Source organism: Trichosurus vulpecula, chromosome 3, assembly GCF_011100635.1.
Source record: "Trichosurus vulpecula isolate mTriVul1 chromosome 3, mTriVul1.pri, whole genome shotgun sequence".
In the NCBI taxonomy this organism is placed as follows: Eukaryota; Metazoa; Chordata; class Mammalia; order Diprotodontia; family Phalangeridae; genus Trichosurus; species Trichosurus vulpecula.
In genome coordinates, this window is record NC_050575.1 from 177378824 (window position 1) to 177390885 (window position 12062).

General features: G+C 43.1%; 1 protein-coding gene across 1 annotated transcript in view; it reads left to right on the forward strand.

Moving 5' to 3' along the window:
* Positions 1-12062, forward strand: part of CACNA1B (calcium voltage-gated channel subunit alpha1 B) — a 257782-nt gene that overhangs the window by 94075 nt on the left and 151645 nt on the right. The window contains exon 12 of the mRNA XM_036750823.1: positions 355-564. Coding sequence (XP_036606718.1) covers positions 355-564 — 210 coding nt within the window. The remainder of the gene's footprint in view (positions 1-354; positions 565-12062) is intronic.

A 12062-nucleotide genomic window follows, 5' to 3' on the forward strand; every position in this document is an offset into this window, starting at 1 on the left:
GTTCAAATCTGGCCTCAGATACTTACTAGCTGTGTGACCTTGGGCAAATCACTTAAACCTGTTGGCCCCAGTTTCCTCATCTATAAAATGATCTGGAGGAGGAAATGACAAACCCCTCCAGTATCTCTGCCAAGAAAACCCCAAATGGGATCACGAAGAGTCAGAGATGATAGAGACCTTAGAACATCAAGTTTTGTACCTGGAAGGGACCATAGAACCGTCAGAAATAGAAGAGACCTTAGAACATAACCCATCTAAGCTGAAAGAGGGAATAGAGTGAGGTAGGAGGGTAGGGGTAGGTAATGATGGGCTGGGGATGCATGATGATTGTCCTTTGGGTTCCTCTGTATCCAGGTTCACCATTTGCTCGAGCTAGTCTGAAGAGTGGAAAGAATGACAGCTCCTCCTATTTCCGAAGGAAAGAGAAGATGTTTCGCTTCTTCATACGCCGCATGGTGAAAGCCCAGACCTTCTACTGGATTGTGCTCTGTGTCGTGGCGTTGAACACACTGTGTGTGGCCATGGTACACTATCACCAGCCCCAGAGGCTCACCAATGCTCTGTGTACGTATGCAGGCTATGCTCACCTCTTCTTCCCTTCCCTTCCCTTCCCTTCCCTTCCCTTCCCTTCCCTTCCCTTCCCTTCCCTTCCCTTCCCTTCCCTTCCCTTCCCTTCCCTTCCCTTCCCTTCCCTGATTGTGTCACCTACCTGTCCCTCCTTATCCCTTTCTTTCGTCTTTCTTCCTCCTCCTTTTCTCTCTTTCTGAATTCCCTCTGATCTAAACTTTAATTGTCGGAATTAAGGTGGCCTGACTGTGGAGAACAGAGCAGGACTCCAACTGATGGGGGAGCATGTCCTCCCCAACCTAAAATCCTGTGTGCTCCAGCCTACTCCTGAGACCCTAGACCAAAGTAGGATCAGGAAGTCAGTTAGTGGCAGGTAATTTCCAGGTCAAGAAGCTAGAACTGCTACTGTCCTCTGGTCTGTGCATCTCCTAGCTCACCTGTGGGCTTTTTTATGACAGGGGTGAGCTGGAGCTAAGTTGGAACTAGACCTCAGGATCCTTCCCAGCTCATGGTTGAGAGGTGTTGTTTGAAGAGTGCCCCTTCAGCAGGAGGGAGAGGTCCTTCTTTCACAGCAGCCTTAGCCTTGATGGGAAGACACCTCGCACTGCTACCTGGCCTCACTCTTCCCAGGATGCACATTACAAGTGGTGACCCTTTAGTTCCAGGGCAATAGGAATTGAGTAGGGGGTAGGGGGCAGTAAGGGGAGGGAAAGAGGAGAAAGAGTTGTCTAAGGGTGTAATATCTTAAGGTCTTCATAGAGAGGGTACATATTGCTCTTGTCCGCCTCTTTCTCCCACAGCCCAGGCCAGGGTGGGAATAAGTCCATTAATTACATGGTCAGTGACCCCTTCTTCCTGTGATACTTGAAATACCAGCCTGGGATCAGATTCTGAAACTTCATGATATCTCCTCCTGCTGGTAGCTGTGAATTTCAGTCCTTCCCGGTAATATTTATTATTAATCGTCATCATCATCATCATCATTTATTCATAGGGTCATGATTTGTCATCTGGAAGAGACTTTAGTGGCCAGTCACCTCATTTGACCCCCTCATTTTGCAGATGAGGAAACTGAGCCCCCTAAGAGAGTTCAAATTACTTGTCGAAGGTCACGTAGTATGTGAGTGATGGGTTCACACAGCATCAAAGTTACTGGGTTCAAACCCACTTCTTCAGACTCCAACTTCTGTGCTTTCCCCACTATACCACATTATTTCCAGAGCTACATTTATGCTAAGAAGGAAGAAGGGGAACTGAAACTATACCTGTTTCTTCTTGGGCTAGCAATTCTCAGACTTTCTGGCTTTAGGACCCTTTGTCATTCTCAAAAATTATTGAGGGTACCCCCAAAGAGCTTTTGGTTATGTGGGTTATATCTATTGATATTTGCCACATTGGAAATGAAAACCTATACAATTTAAAATATTTATTTTTGATTCATTTTAAAATAACAATAGGTTAATATAAATAATATATTTTAATGAAATTTAGTGAAAAGAGTGGCATTGCTTTACACATTTTTGTGAATTGCTTTTATGCGTGGTTTAGTCAAAAACAGCTTGGATTCTCCTATCTGCTTCTGCATTCAAATTGTTGGGATGTGTTCTATTGGTTGAAATGTATGAATAAAATAGGGCTTCGCACAGAAATGAAGCTGGAAAAGGGAGTTAAAGTTAGTGTATTTTAGGGAGGAGTATTGCAATAGGCAAATAATGTAGTGGCATATTTATCAAAATGATTTTGTCCTTGTGGGCCCCCTGAAAGGATCTCAGGACCCCCAGGGGTGAGGACTACACTTTGAGATCTGTTGCTATAATACAAAGAGAAATGGAAGTTGGCCTTTGAGTTTGTTCTTGGGTCAAAATGGTAAAAAATGATCAGTATTAAAGCCTGAGTTAGTACAGGATTGGCAGGTTCTGGGACAGGCTGGACTAGAGATAAGAAAGTCTACGTGGTGATGGGGGAAGGCCACCTGGGAAGGTACCTGCTTGTAATAAGAGGAGGACGCTTGGGCCAGCAGGCAGAGTCCTGGGAGTGTGGCCGTAGGTGACAGGTAGAAAGTCTAGAGGCAGGCAGTGGGCATTAGGGAGATCTGGTGGTACGTGTGGGACTCAGTAAAAGTTTGGCATTAGGGACAGCTCGGTGGCACAGTGAGTAGAGCACCGGCCCTGGAGTCAGGAGGACCTGAGGTCAAATCCAACCTCAGACACTTGACACACTTACTAGCTGTGTGACCTTGGGCAAGTCACTTAACCCCAATCGCCCTGCATTCCCCCCTCCAAAAAAAAGTTTGGCATTAGGAAGTCTGCTATCAGGGAATGAGTACCCAAATATAGGCTCTGGACACAACTGGACATGACTGATTGCTGGGAAGACTGATAAAAATAAGTCAAGGGCCCCAATCCTGGAGGAACTGGGGTCTTGGGAGGGCCACCGTGGGAGGAGCCTGGAAATGAGAAGTAAGATGGTGACCCATTTACTGGAAAGGGTTGTAAGACAAGTGTTTGGCCATGAAATAAGGCAAGAGTGCTGTTACTAGGAACAGAGTGCACAGCTGGGGCAGGCCCAGCCAGGTTTTCCTTATATTCCTCTGCTTTTGTTCTGGGCTGAGCCTGGGGGCTGTCCAGGAGGCGGGGTGGGAGGAGAATGGGGAGGGTTGGTAAATGGACCCAGCTGGGGGACTGGAGGGATGTGGGGACAGTGAGCCAGGATGGTCATTAGAGAAATAATAGGCTATTGTGCAGAGGCAATTAGAAATCATAAATTTAGAACTTCTTCTAGCTATTCAATTTCTGGAAATTTCTCAGCTTGTAAAAGGAAAAAAAAAAAGACTCTGTTTTCAAACCGTGTTGGGGGATTTCAATAGCCTGGTTATGGCTCCTGGCTAAACTCTGAACAAACCTTGCCTATAAAAGGGTGGGTATGGAGGGATCAGTTTACCAGATACTTAACTCACCTATCTCAAATTTTTTTCAATTCAAGGAGCATTTACAAAGTGTCTGGCATTTGTGGAGACTCGTGCTAGGTGAGAGGAGAGAGTTTAGGTTAAAACCTCAGGTCCCTGTCTTCAAAAAAGAGCATGTGATACGTTCAAATGGTTATATAATATAAAATAGAGCATGTTATACGCACGAGAGGAGGGTAAAGCAGGTATTATGTGAGGTCTTGGTGGTAACTCATTAAATATGAGGTCTGGGGGATCCGAGTTTTGAAAATGGGAACCAGGCTGAATACTGGTGTTAGGCAGGGTTAGTTAAGTCAGAAGTAGGAGGAGGTTGGGGTGGGGGAGATAATAAACTCAGTTTTGTTCATGTTAAAATTGATGTGTCATTCATTAGAGCCAGCTGTGTGGTCCAGTGGACAGAGTGTTGGGCCTGGAGTCAGGAAATCTGACTTCAAATTTGACCTCACACACTTATTAGCTGTGTGACCCCGGGCAAGTCACTTAACCTCAGTTTGCTTCCACATCTTCAACTGTAATGGGAGTAACAGTAGTACCTACTTCCCCAGGGTTCTTGTGAGGATAAGAATGAGATGATATTTGTAAAGCACATTGCAAACCTTGAAACTCTGTGTAAATGCAAGCTATTTATCATTGCTGTTCTACAGGCAGGCGGAGATGTGGTCTGGAACTGAGAAATCTCAGCTTGGCGAGTCATTTGTGGAGACCATGGGAATAAATAAGATTGATTGTTGAGGGAGAAAATGTAGAGAGCAAGGCTAGGAACAATTGAATCTAAGCCTAAGGAGAAGAGAGTATTGAGAAGGAGCTGGTAGTCAGAAGTACCACCTAATGCAGAGAAGTCAATGAGGATGAAAGCTGGTGATCTGGGGGCAATTGTCTCCCTCTGAGGGAGCAGTTCCAACAGAGCAGTAGGGGTCGGATGAATGGGGGCTTACCAGAGAGAGATACAGGAAAGTAGAGACGCCAGATACATATGGACAACTTGAAGAAGTTTGGCATCAGAGAGGAATAAGAAGGGGCAGGGGCTGTATGAGGGAAGGGGGTGTTGAGGTGACTTGACAGGTTTGGAGTGATGAAGGTGGGGACTAAGGCTGTGAGCATAAGCAGTAGGGCAGCTGGTTAGTTACTGGGCTATTTCTGAATCTTCCACTCCTGACAGAGCATCAAGGCAGACCTTGGGCAGTCTTGATTCATTAAAAACATTTTTATTGATATCTTTTGTTTTTACATCAGTTTCATTTCCAGCTGTATCCCTCCCCCTCTTCCTCCTGCAAGCCTGCTCTTGTAACAAAGAATAAAAAAGAAAAAAGGGGAAAAATAGGCATTTTAGCAAAACTAACAAACCCCTCAACAGCGTCAGACAATACATACAATGTTCCACCTCCCCCCCCACCCCCAACCCCAGCAGAAGAAGGGAGGGAGGTGTGTTTTCTCATCTGTTTTCTGGGCCCCAGCATGGTCATTATAATTACACAGTGTTTAGTTTCATTTTTTTGTTCTTTCTATTTATATTGTTGTCGGCATTGTACGTATTGTTTCTCCAGATCTGCTTATTTCACTCATTAGGTTTCTGGTATTGAAAGTGGAAAATGCCTTTGAATCCTGAAAACTTTTATGACAGACTCAATATGTCTATATCTATATCTATTCTCTCTCTATATCATATACCTACATCTACTGTATCTATGACTATATCATCTATCTCTGCCTCTATCTTATAGAGATATGGGGATTGAGCTGGTATAGGAGTTTCCCAGATGAAGACACTCCTTCTACCAAAACAGGTTGGCACCTTCTCCTCAACCATGCATCTTAGAGAGTTGCCTAGAGCACAGAGGGATTGAGTGACTTACCCAGGGTCACACAACCTTGATCCTGCCTCTCTGTAGCTTACATCATAGTACCATGCGGGTGTTGATAGGCACCTCTGTCAAGCTGTAAGCAACGGAACAGCTGCCCATCTGCCTTGGTGCAGGGAGTTTCCCCACTGGGACTATCTGAAAGAATGAAATCAAAGCCCTTCTCCCCTCCAAAAGTGTGCTGCTATTGCTTCCTCCAGCAATCAATATTGTAGTGACAATCATCATAACAAGAATGGCCTATCATTGGTCAACAGACATCAGTCAAGGAGCACTGATCAAGCACCTACTATGTGCCAATCACCGTGGCAGGTGCTGTGTTTACAGATACAAAGAATGAAGAGACCTTTGCTCACAAAGAGCTTATGTTATAATAGGGGAAACAAGAAGAATATATAAAAATATACATAGCATCAGTACAGTTTTTAGACGATACCTTTGGCTGCGGCCTTTCCAGATTGCCTGTCCCTTCCCTGCCCCCCAAATCAGATAAGACTTTCTGGTCTTAAGCCTTTTCTAGAAGCAGCTGACTCAAACTTTAAAATATGGCTTTAATAGCTTAAAATTGTACTAACTTTTGGGTCACCCTATAAAAATTAATATACACATATATACATACATATATGTTTGTGTGGTAATATGTATGTACATATTACATATATATATATTATCCACACATTTTGTTGTTCAGTCATGTCCAACTCTTTGTGACCCCATTTAGGGTTTTCTTGGCAAGGATACTGAAGTGGTTTGCCATTTCCTTCTCTAGCTCATTTTACAGGTGAGGAAACTGAGGCAAACAGGGTTAAGTGATTTGCCCAGGATCATACAGGTTAATAAGTTTCTGAGACCAGATTTGAACTTGGTTATTCCTGACTCCAGGTCTGGCACTCTATCTACTGTGCCACCTAGCTGTTTATGTATGTATCTATATTTATATATCTATATCTATCTATCTCCATATATACATAAACATAAACAAAAACATATATGCCAAGGGATCTCTTGGCCTGCCTTAAAAAGATCATTTGGTACAGAAAGGATACTTTCCCCATGTGGCATTGTAGAAGAGGTGCTCTTGTGTGTGAGCTGGTGTTTTGGGCCAGTTTATCTGAAACTGAGATTGCTGTGCAGCCAGTCTAGATGCCAGTATGCCAATCTTAAAAGGCACAGCCAATTTCAGATTGGTTGGATTTCAGGGTGAGGCACCACACTGGCATTCCCACCTCTGGCTAAATGGCTTTTCTAGACCACTGTGGCTGCTCCTGATTGGTCTGGTATGTGTCAGAGGTAGCTCTTAGACCCACGTCATCTTATTCTGAGGCTGACTCTCTGTGCCTATTGCCACAATGTCCCCATCCTTCCTCTGTGCTATCTCTGAATACTGCCTGCCGGAATTATGCCTTCCCTCGCCCAGCTGCAGAGCCAGGGTTTGAATGCAGTCCTGGTTTATCCCCTTTCCTGACTGCCCTTTAAACAAACCTGACATACTTTCAGGTTTCTGCTCTCATAGACCACAGAGGACCAGACAGTGGAGAGACAAATAAAGAGAAGTCCAGAGATGCAGTCTCAGAACTGAGTCTTAGAAGGTACATTTTAGGTTCATTTCTAGGTGGGGAGAGGTTTGTAGAGGTCACTTCCTTGCTTGATTTTTCCCTCGCTTACCTTCAGTCTTGTTCTTCTGCACAGCTAGGAAAAGACTCATCCCTCTTTTCCTTCCTGTGAGCTGGCTCAGTCCCTTGCACCTCTCATATGTCCCCTATACCTACCCCTGCCTTCAATAGTAAATTCATTCTCTGCCTTTAGACTCTAGGGAAGACATACTACACACAAAACTGCTTGGATCATAAAGTAGACTCTTTTCTGGGAGCAGGCCTGAGATCAGGTTCATCTTTATTTCAAAGAATAACCCTTTCTTGAATGTCTTCCCAGATTCCCTGGACTAGACCAGTTCTCAAACCACACCTAATAAGAGAATGGACAGGTGATAGTGTTTACATAGAAATCTTATGCACTTAGAGTGGGCCATGCCATGCCATGGCAATTTGGGAGATTGGAGGCCTAGGTTCTGTTCCCTAGGGCACTGTGGTCAGGAGACCTAGTCTTAGAGGCTTAGGCTGAGAAGGTGAGAAGAGACTAGAATTGAACCTTTGAGAAATTCTCCCATGCCTGGAAACACTCCCCAAAGACACAGTTCCACTATGACTCCTCAGGGGAAAGAGTTATGATGTTTTCTCTTAATTCTCCTAGGAGCTGTTTATAAAAGCCAACATGGGTTTTTCCCTTTTGGCTTATTTTCATTAAAATGTCAAGGCCGGTAAATTTTTATTCTCTGCCTTGTTTTTTTTCTCTCTGTCTTGATTTTTTTGTCTGTCTCTTTTCTTCCACATGTTTAAAATTGAGCTTAGCAAGTGTTTAGGTTTACAGATAGCGTTGTGAAAACATCCTACCTTTTGCACAGATGATTAATCTTTTATCTGTCTTGGAGATCCATGTTTTCTTGAGCAGCCCTCGAATTAAGGGGCTTAGTCAGTCAATCAACACGTATTTATCAAAAGTGCCTACTATATGCCAGGTACTGCACTAGGAATACAAAGACATAAGCAAGGGGCAGCAAGGTGGCACAGTGAGTAGAGCACCGGCCCTGGAGTCAGGAGGACCTGAGTTTAAATCTAGCCTCAGACACTTGACACACTTACTAGCTGTGTGACCTTGGGCAAGTCACTTAACCCCAATCGCCTTGCCTTCCACCCTCAAAAAAGAAGAACAAAGACATAAACAAAACAGTCCCTACCATCAAGGAGTCTATGTTACATCAGGGAAGGCAGACATACACACACACATACACACGCACAGACACACATACATTCACACACAGTAGATACAAAGTAATAAAGTAATTTGGAGAAGAGACATTAGCACAAGGGTGAGGAACCTGAGGCCTAGAGGCCACATGTGACCTTCTAAGTCTTTGAGTATAGCCTTTTGACTGAGTCCAAGTTTTACGGAACAAATCCTTTATTAAGGGAATTTGTGGTGTGAAGTCTGGATTTAGTCAAAGGGCTGTACTTGACGACCTAGAAGGCCACATGTGGCCTTGAGACCCCACATTCCCCATTTTTGCACTAGTAACTGAGGAGATCAGGAAAGACTTACTGGAGAAGGGTGATTCAGCTGAATCTCAAAAGAAACTGGCTTACTTTGGGACAGCCTCAGACCAGGCCTAGCATTAACCCTCCACAGCTGAGCTCTAATGAAATGGAGGCTATCGTGATATTCTACCCCTTTGGGGCTGGTAAGAAAACCTTGTGATGAACTCTTGAGTGCAGATTGAAGTACAATTTTTTCACTTTATTTTTCTTGCTTTTTATTTAACAACATGGCTAATACAGAAATGTGTTTTGCATAATTTCATGTGTATAATTGATATCATATTGCTTGCCTTCTCAATGGTTGGGGGAGGGTGGACAGGAGGAAGGGAATTCAGAACTCAACATTTTTTTTAAATGAATGTTTAAAATAAATAACAAATTTATTAATAAAAATATTTTTAATGAGTTCAGAACCTTAGGTTAAAAAGTACACACACACACACACACACACACACACACACACACACACACATACACACACAGAGGAAATTTCTGTCTGTTGTTGATCAACTTAACCTATTGACTTAGTGAGAAAGAAGGCTGAGACTGTTCGTTCCAAAGTGTGGTCACTTGGGAGTGGCTGTTGAAAGAAGTGTCATCTTCCAGAGAAAAACTGAAACTTGCCCATCCTGGGTGACTGAAAGCATTGACCTCAAAAGTAGGAGGGTAGAGACTATTCACTGGGCCAAGAGTGATCAGGACTAGAATGTTTATGCTGGGGACTGGATGGATGTTAGCCAGAGAGTATGTGTGTTGGGGATGGGATATTGACCAAAGTCAACTGGGTGCTAGTCAGTGAATGAACCAATACTCGATTCCAGAGATGGAGGGATTACTTTTATGAGCTCTTCCATTTTGAGGAATTTGTGTAGGCCCTCAGATTATGGATAGGTGAATATGAAAAATCATACTGGCCACATTCATGTGTGTGAAATATCCTTAGAACGACAAACAATGCAAGGCTTAGGGGTACTTTCACTGTCAAAGCCTATAGAATGCAGCCTTTTGTTTATGCATAGGTAGCACATTAGGTTAAAAGAAGAATTTGGAAATTATTGTTTCTTGGGTATTGCCTGCTCATAGAAGATAAGGAGCAAGACTGAAAACTTAATAATTATTTATTAGTCTCTTTTGTTTTTATATTCCATAATCATTTCACAATATGTCTCCCTCTCCATAGAACTCTACTTTGTAACAGAGAAAAACAATTAAGTAAAACCAACCAATATGGCAACCAAGACTACAGTGTTTCCATCATTCCACACTCATGGTCCCTTACCTCTCCTCCAAGAGAATCACAGGATCATAAACCTCAGGGGCCATCATCATCTGTCCTCTGGGACTGAGACTGGTCATTGTATTGAATCCTGAGATCAGCATATGGAATATGAGAGAGAATGAGAAGTTATGGATGATTCCAAGGTTATGAACCAGGGTTACTTGCAGGATGGTAGTGCCCTTAAAAAGATAATTGAAATTTGGAGGAGTAGGCATAGATGCATGCGTGTGTGTGCATACACACATGTGCACACGTGTATGTTTATGAAGATAATGACTTCTGTCTTGGACATATTGAGTTTGAGATGTGGATGGATGTCCAGTTGGAGCCATCTAGCAGGTTCCTGGTAATGTAGGTCTGGAATTCAAGAGACAGAAGTTGGACGCACATTCTATTAATTACCATAGCAGAGTTTGTCTAGCCATTCCCCAATTGATGGATACCTACTTTATTTTTAGTATTTTGCTACCACACAAAAAAATACTGCTATGCACATTTTAGTACACACACGACCTTTCTTTCTGTGTTTTGGCTCCCTAGACCTTGACTTTCTTGGGGTACATGCTCAGTGGTAGGACTGCTACATCAAAGGGTGGGTTAGAAACTTTGGGGAAGAAAAAGTGGGTATATAAAATGGACATTGCACCTGGCCCAAGTGCTGAGATAAGGGGCCTCTGTAGATCCACCATGGCCTGCTGTGTGATCTGGGGTAGGTTATTAAATGGCCCTGACTTTGAGATATCATAACACCTGCATGAAAAAATTTAAAACTGGGTTGCTAAGTAAATTCATTCTGCCTGTTTCCCCAAATATAGACCATGGACATTATGCGAGCTGACTGAGCATTTCACTTTTCATTTGAATGTTTAGGGATTGTGTAGGCATAGCCAGCGATCTCTGATTGTCCCATTTTATGTTTGTATCTTTCCCCCTGGGCCTTACACGTAATCGGCTCTTAATAAGTGTCTGTTGAATTGAATCGAATTGAGCTGGACTGACGAGAAATGTTGTTTGCCAGTCAGGGGGTGACAGAGATGAGCTGCTACCTGCCTGAGGGAAATGTACAGGGCAGACAACCAGGCGAAGAAGGAATCAGAACTGGCATTGCCTTGAAACACATATTTAAAATAAGATTAGATTATTTGTACCAAACTTTTTTCCCTTATTAAATCCCATTATGAAATGCTTCTGTTTAGGACAGTTAAATTAAATTTCCAGCCTGAATAGATGCTGGGACACAAATGACATTTTCAGCCCCTAGACAAAGCAGTGTGTCACAAGACCCTAGGCTTATGGCTGGTTTCCAAGGTCATCAAGTGACCTCCATCTAAAGAACTCGCATCCATCTCTATTGTTCTGACAGCTACAGAAGCACATTCGGTTCAGTTCAATTAAAGAAACATGTACAAGGCACAATGCTAGATACTGGAGATATCAAGATAAGAAGAAATAGGCCCTTTCAGCCCTCAAAGAGCCTACATTTTGGGGGCTTCAACATTTACACAGATATGTGTGTGTGTGTGTATACACACATGTATATAGACACATACATGTATATTATATTTTGGGGGAAATGGAGGGCACTAAGAATTGAGGGGAATCAGGAAGAGCTTCCCAAGGAAGTGACAAATGAGCTCAGCCCTGAAGGAAGCCAGGGATTCTAAGAGGTGTGTGTGTGTGTGGGGGGTCAATCTATGCAAAGGCTGGGAGATGGGAAATGACATATTGAGTTTGGGGCGGGGGGGGAACCAGTAGGCCAGTTTGGCAAAGATATAGAATATACAAAAGTAATATGAAATAAATTTGAAAAAGTAGGTGGGCATCAGGCAGTCAATTAACATTTATTAAGCACCTACTATATACCAGATTATAGAGAATTTCAAATGCCAGGCTGAAGAGTTCGTATTATGTCCTTGAGGCAACAGGAAACCAGTGAACATTTTGAGTAGGGGAATAAATTGGTTAAACCTATGTCTTAGGAATATTAATTGCACAGCTTGGTGGAAGACAGACAACCTAGAAAGAGCAAAACCTAGAAGAATGGAGGTAATTGCAGTCATCCAAATGAGAGGTGATGAAAGAATGAGTCAAATTAGTGACCCTTGAATGGCAAGAAAGAAACGGATTTGAGAGATGCTGTGGAGGGAGGTATCATGGATGAGACCTGGCAACTGAATAGATATGGGAGTGAGGGAGGGGAATGAGTTGAGAATGACTCAGAAGATATAAAAGTGGGTGAC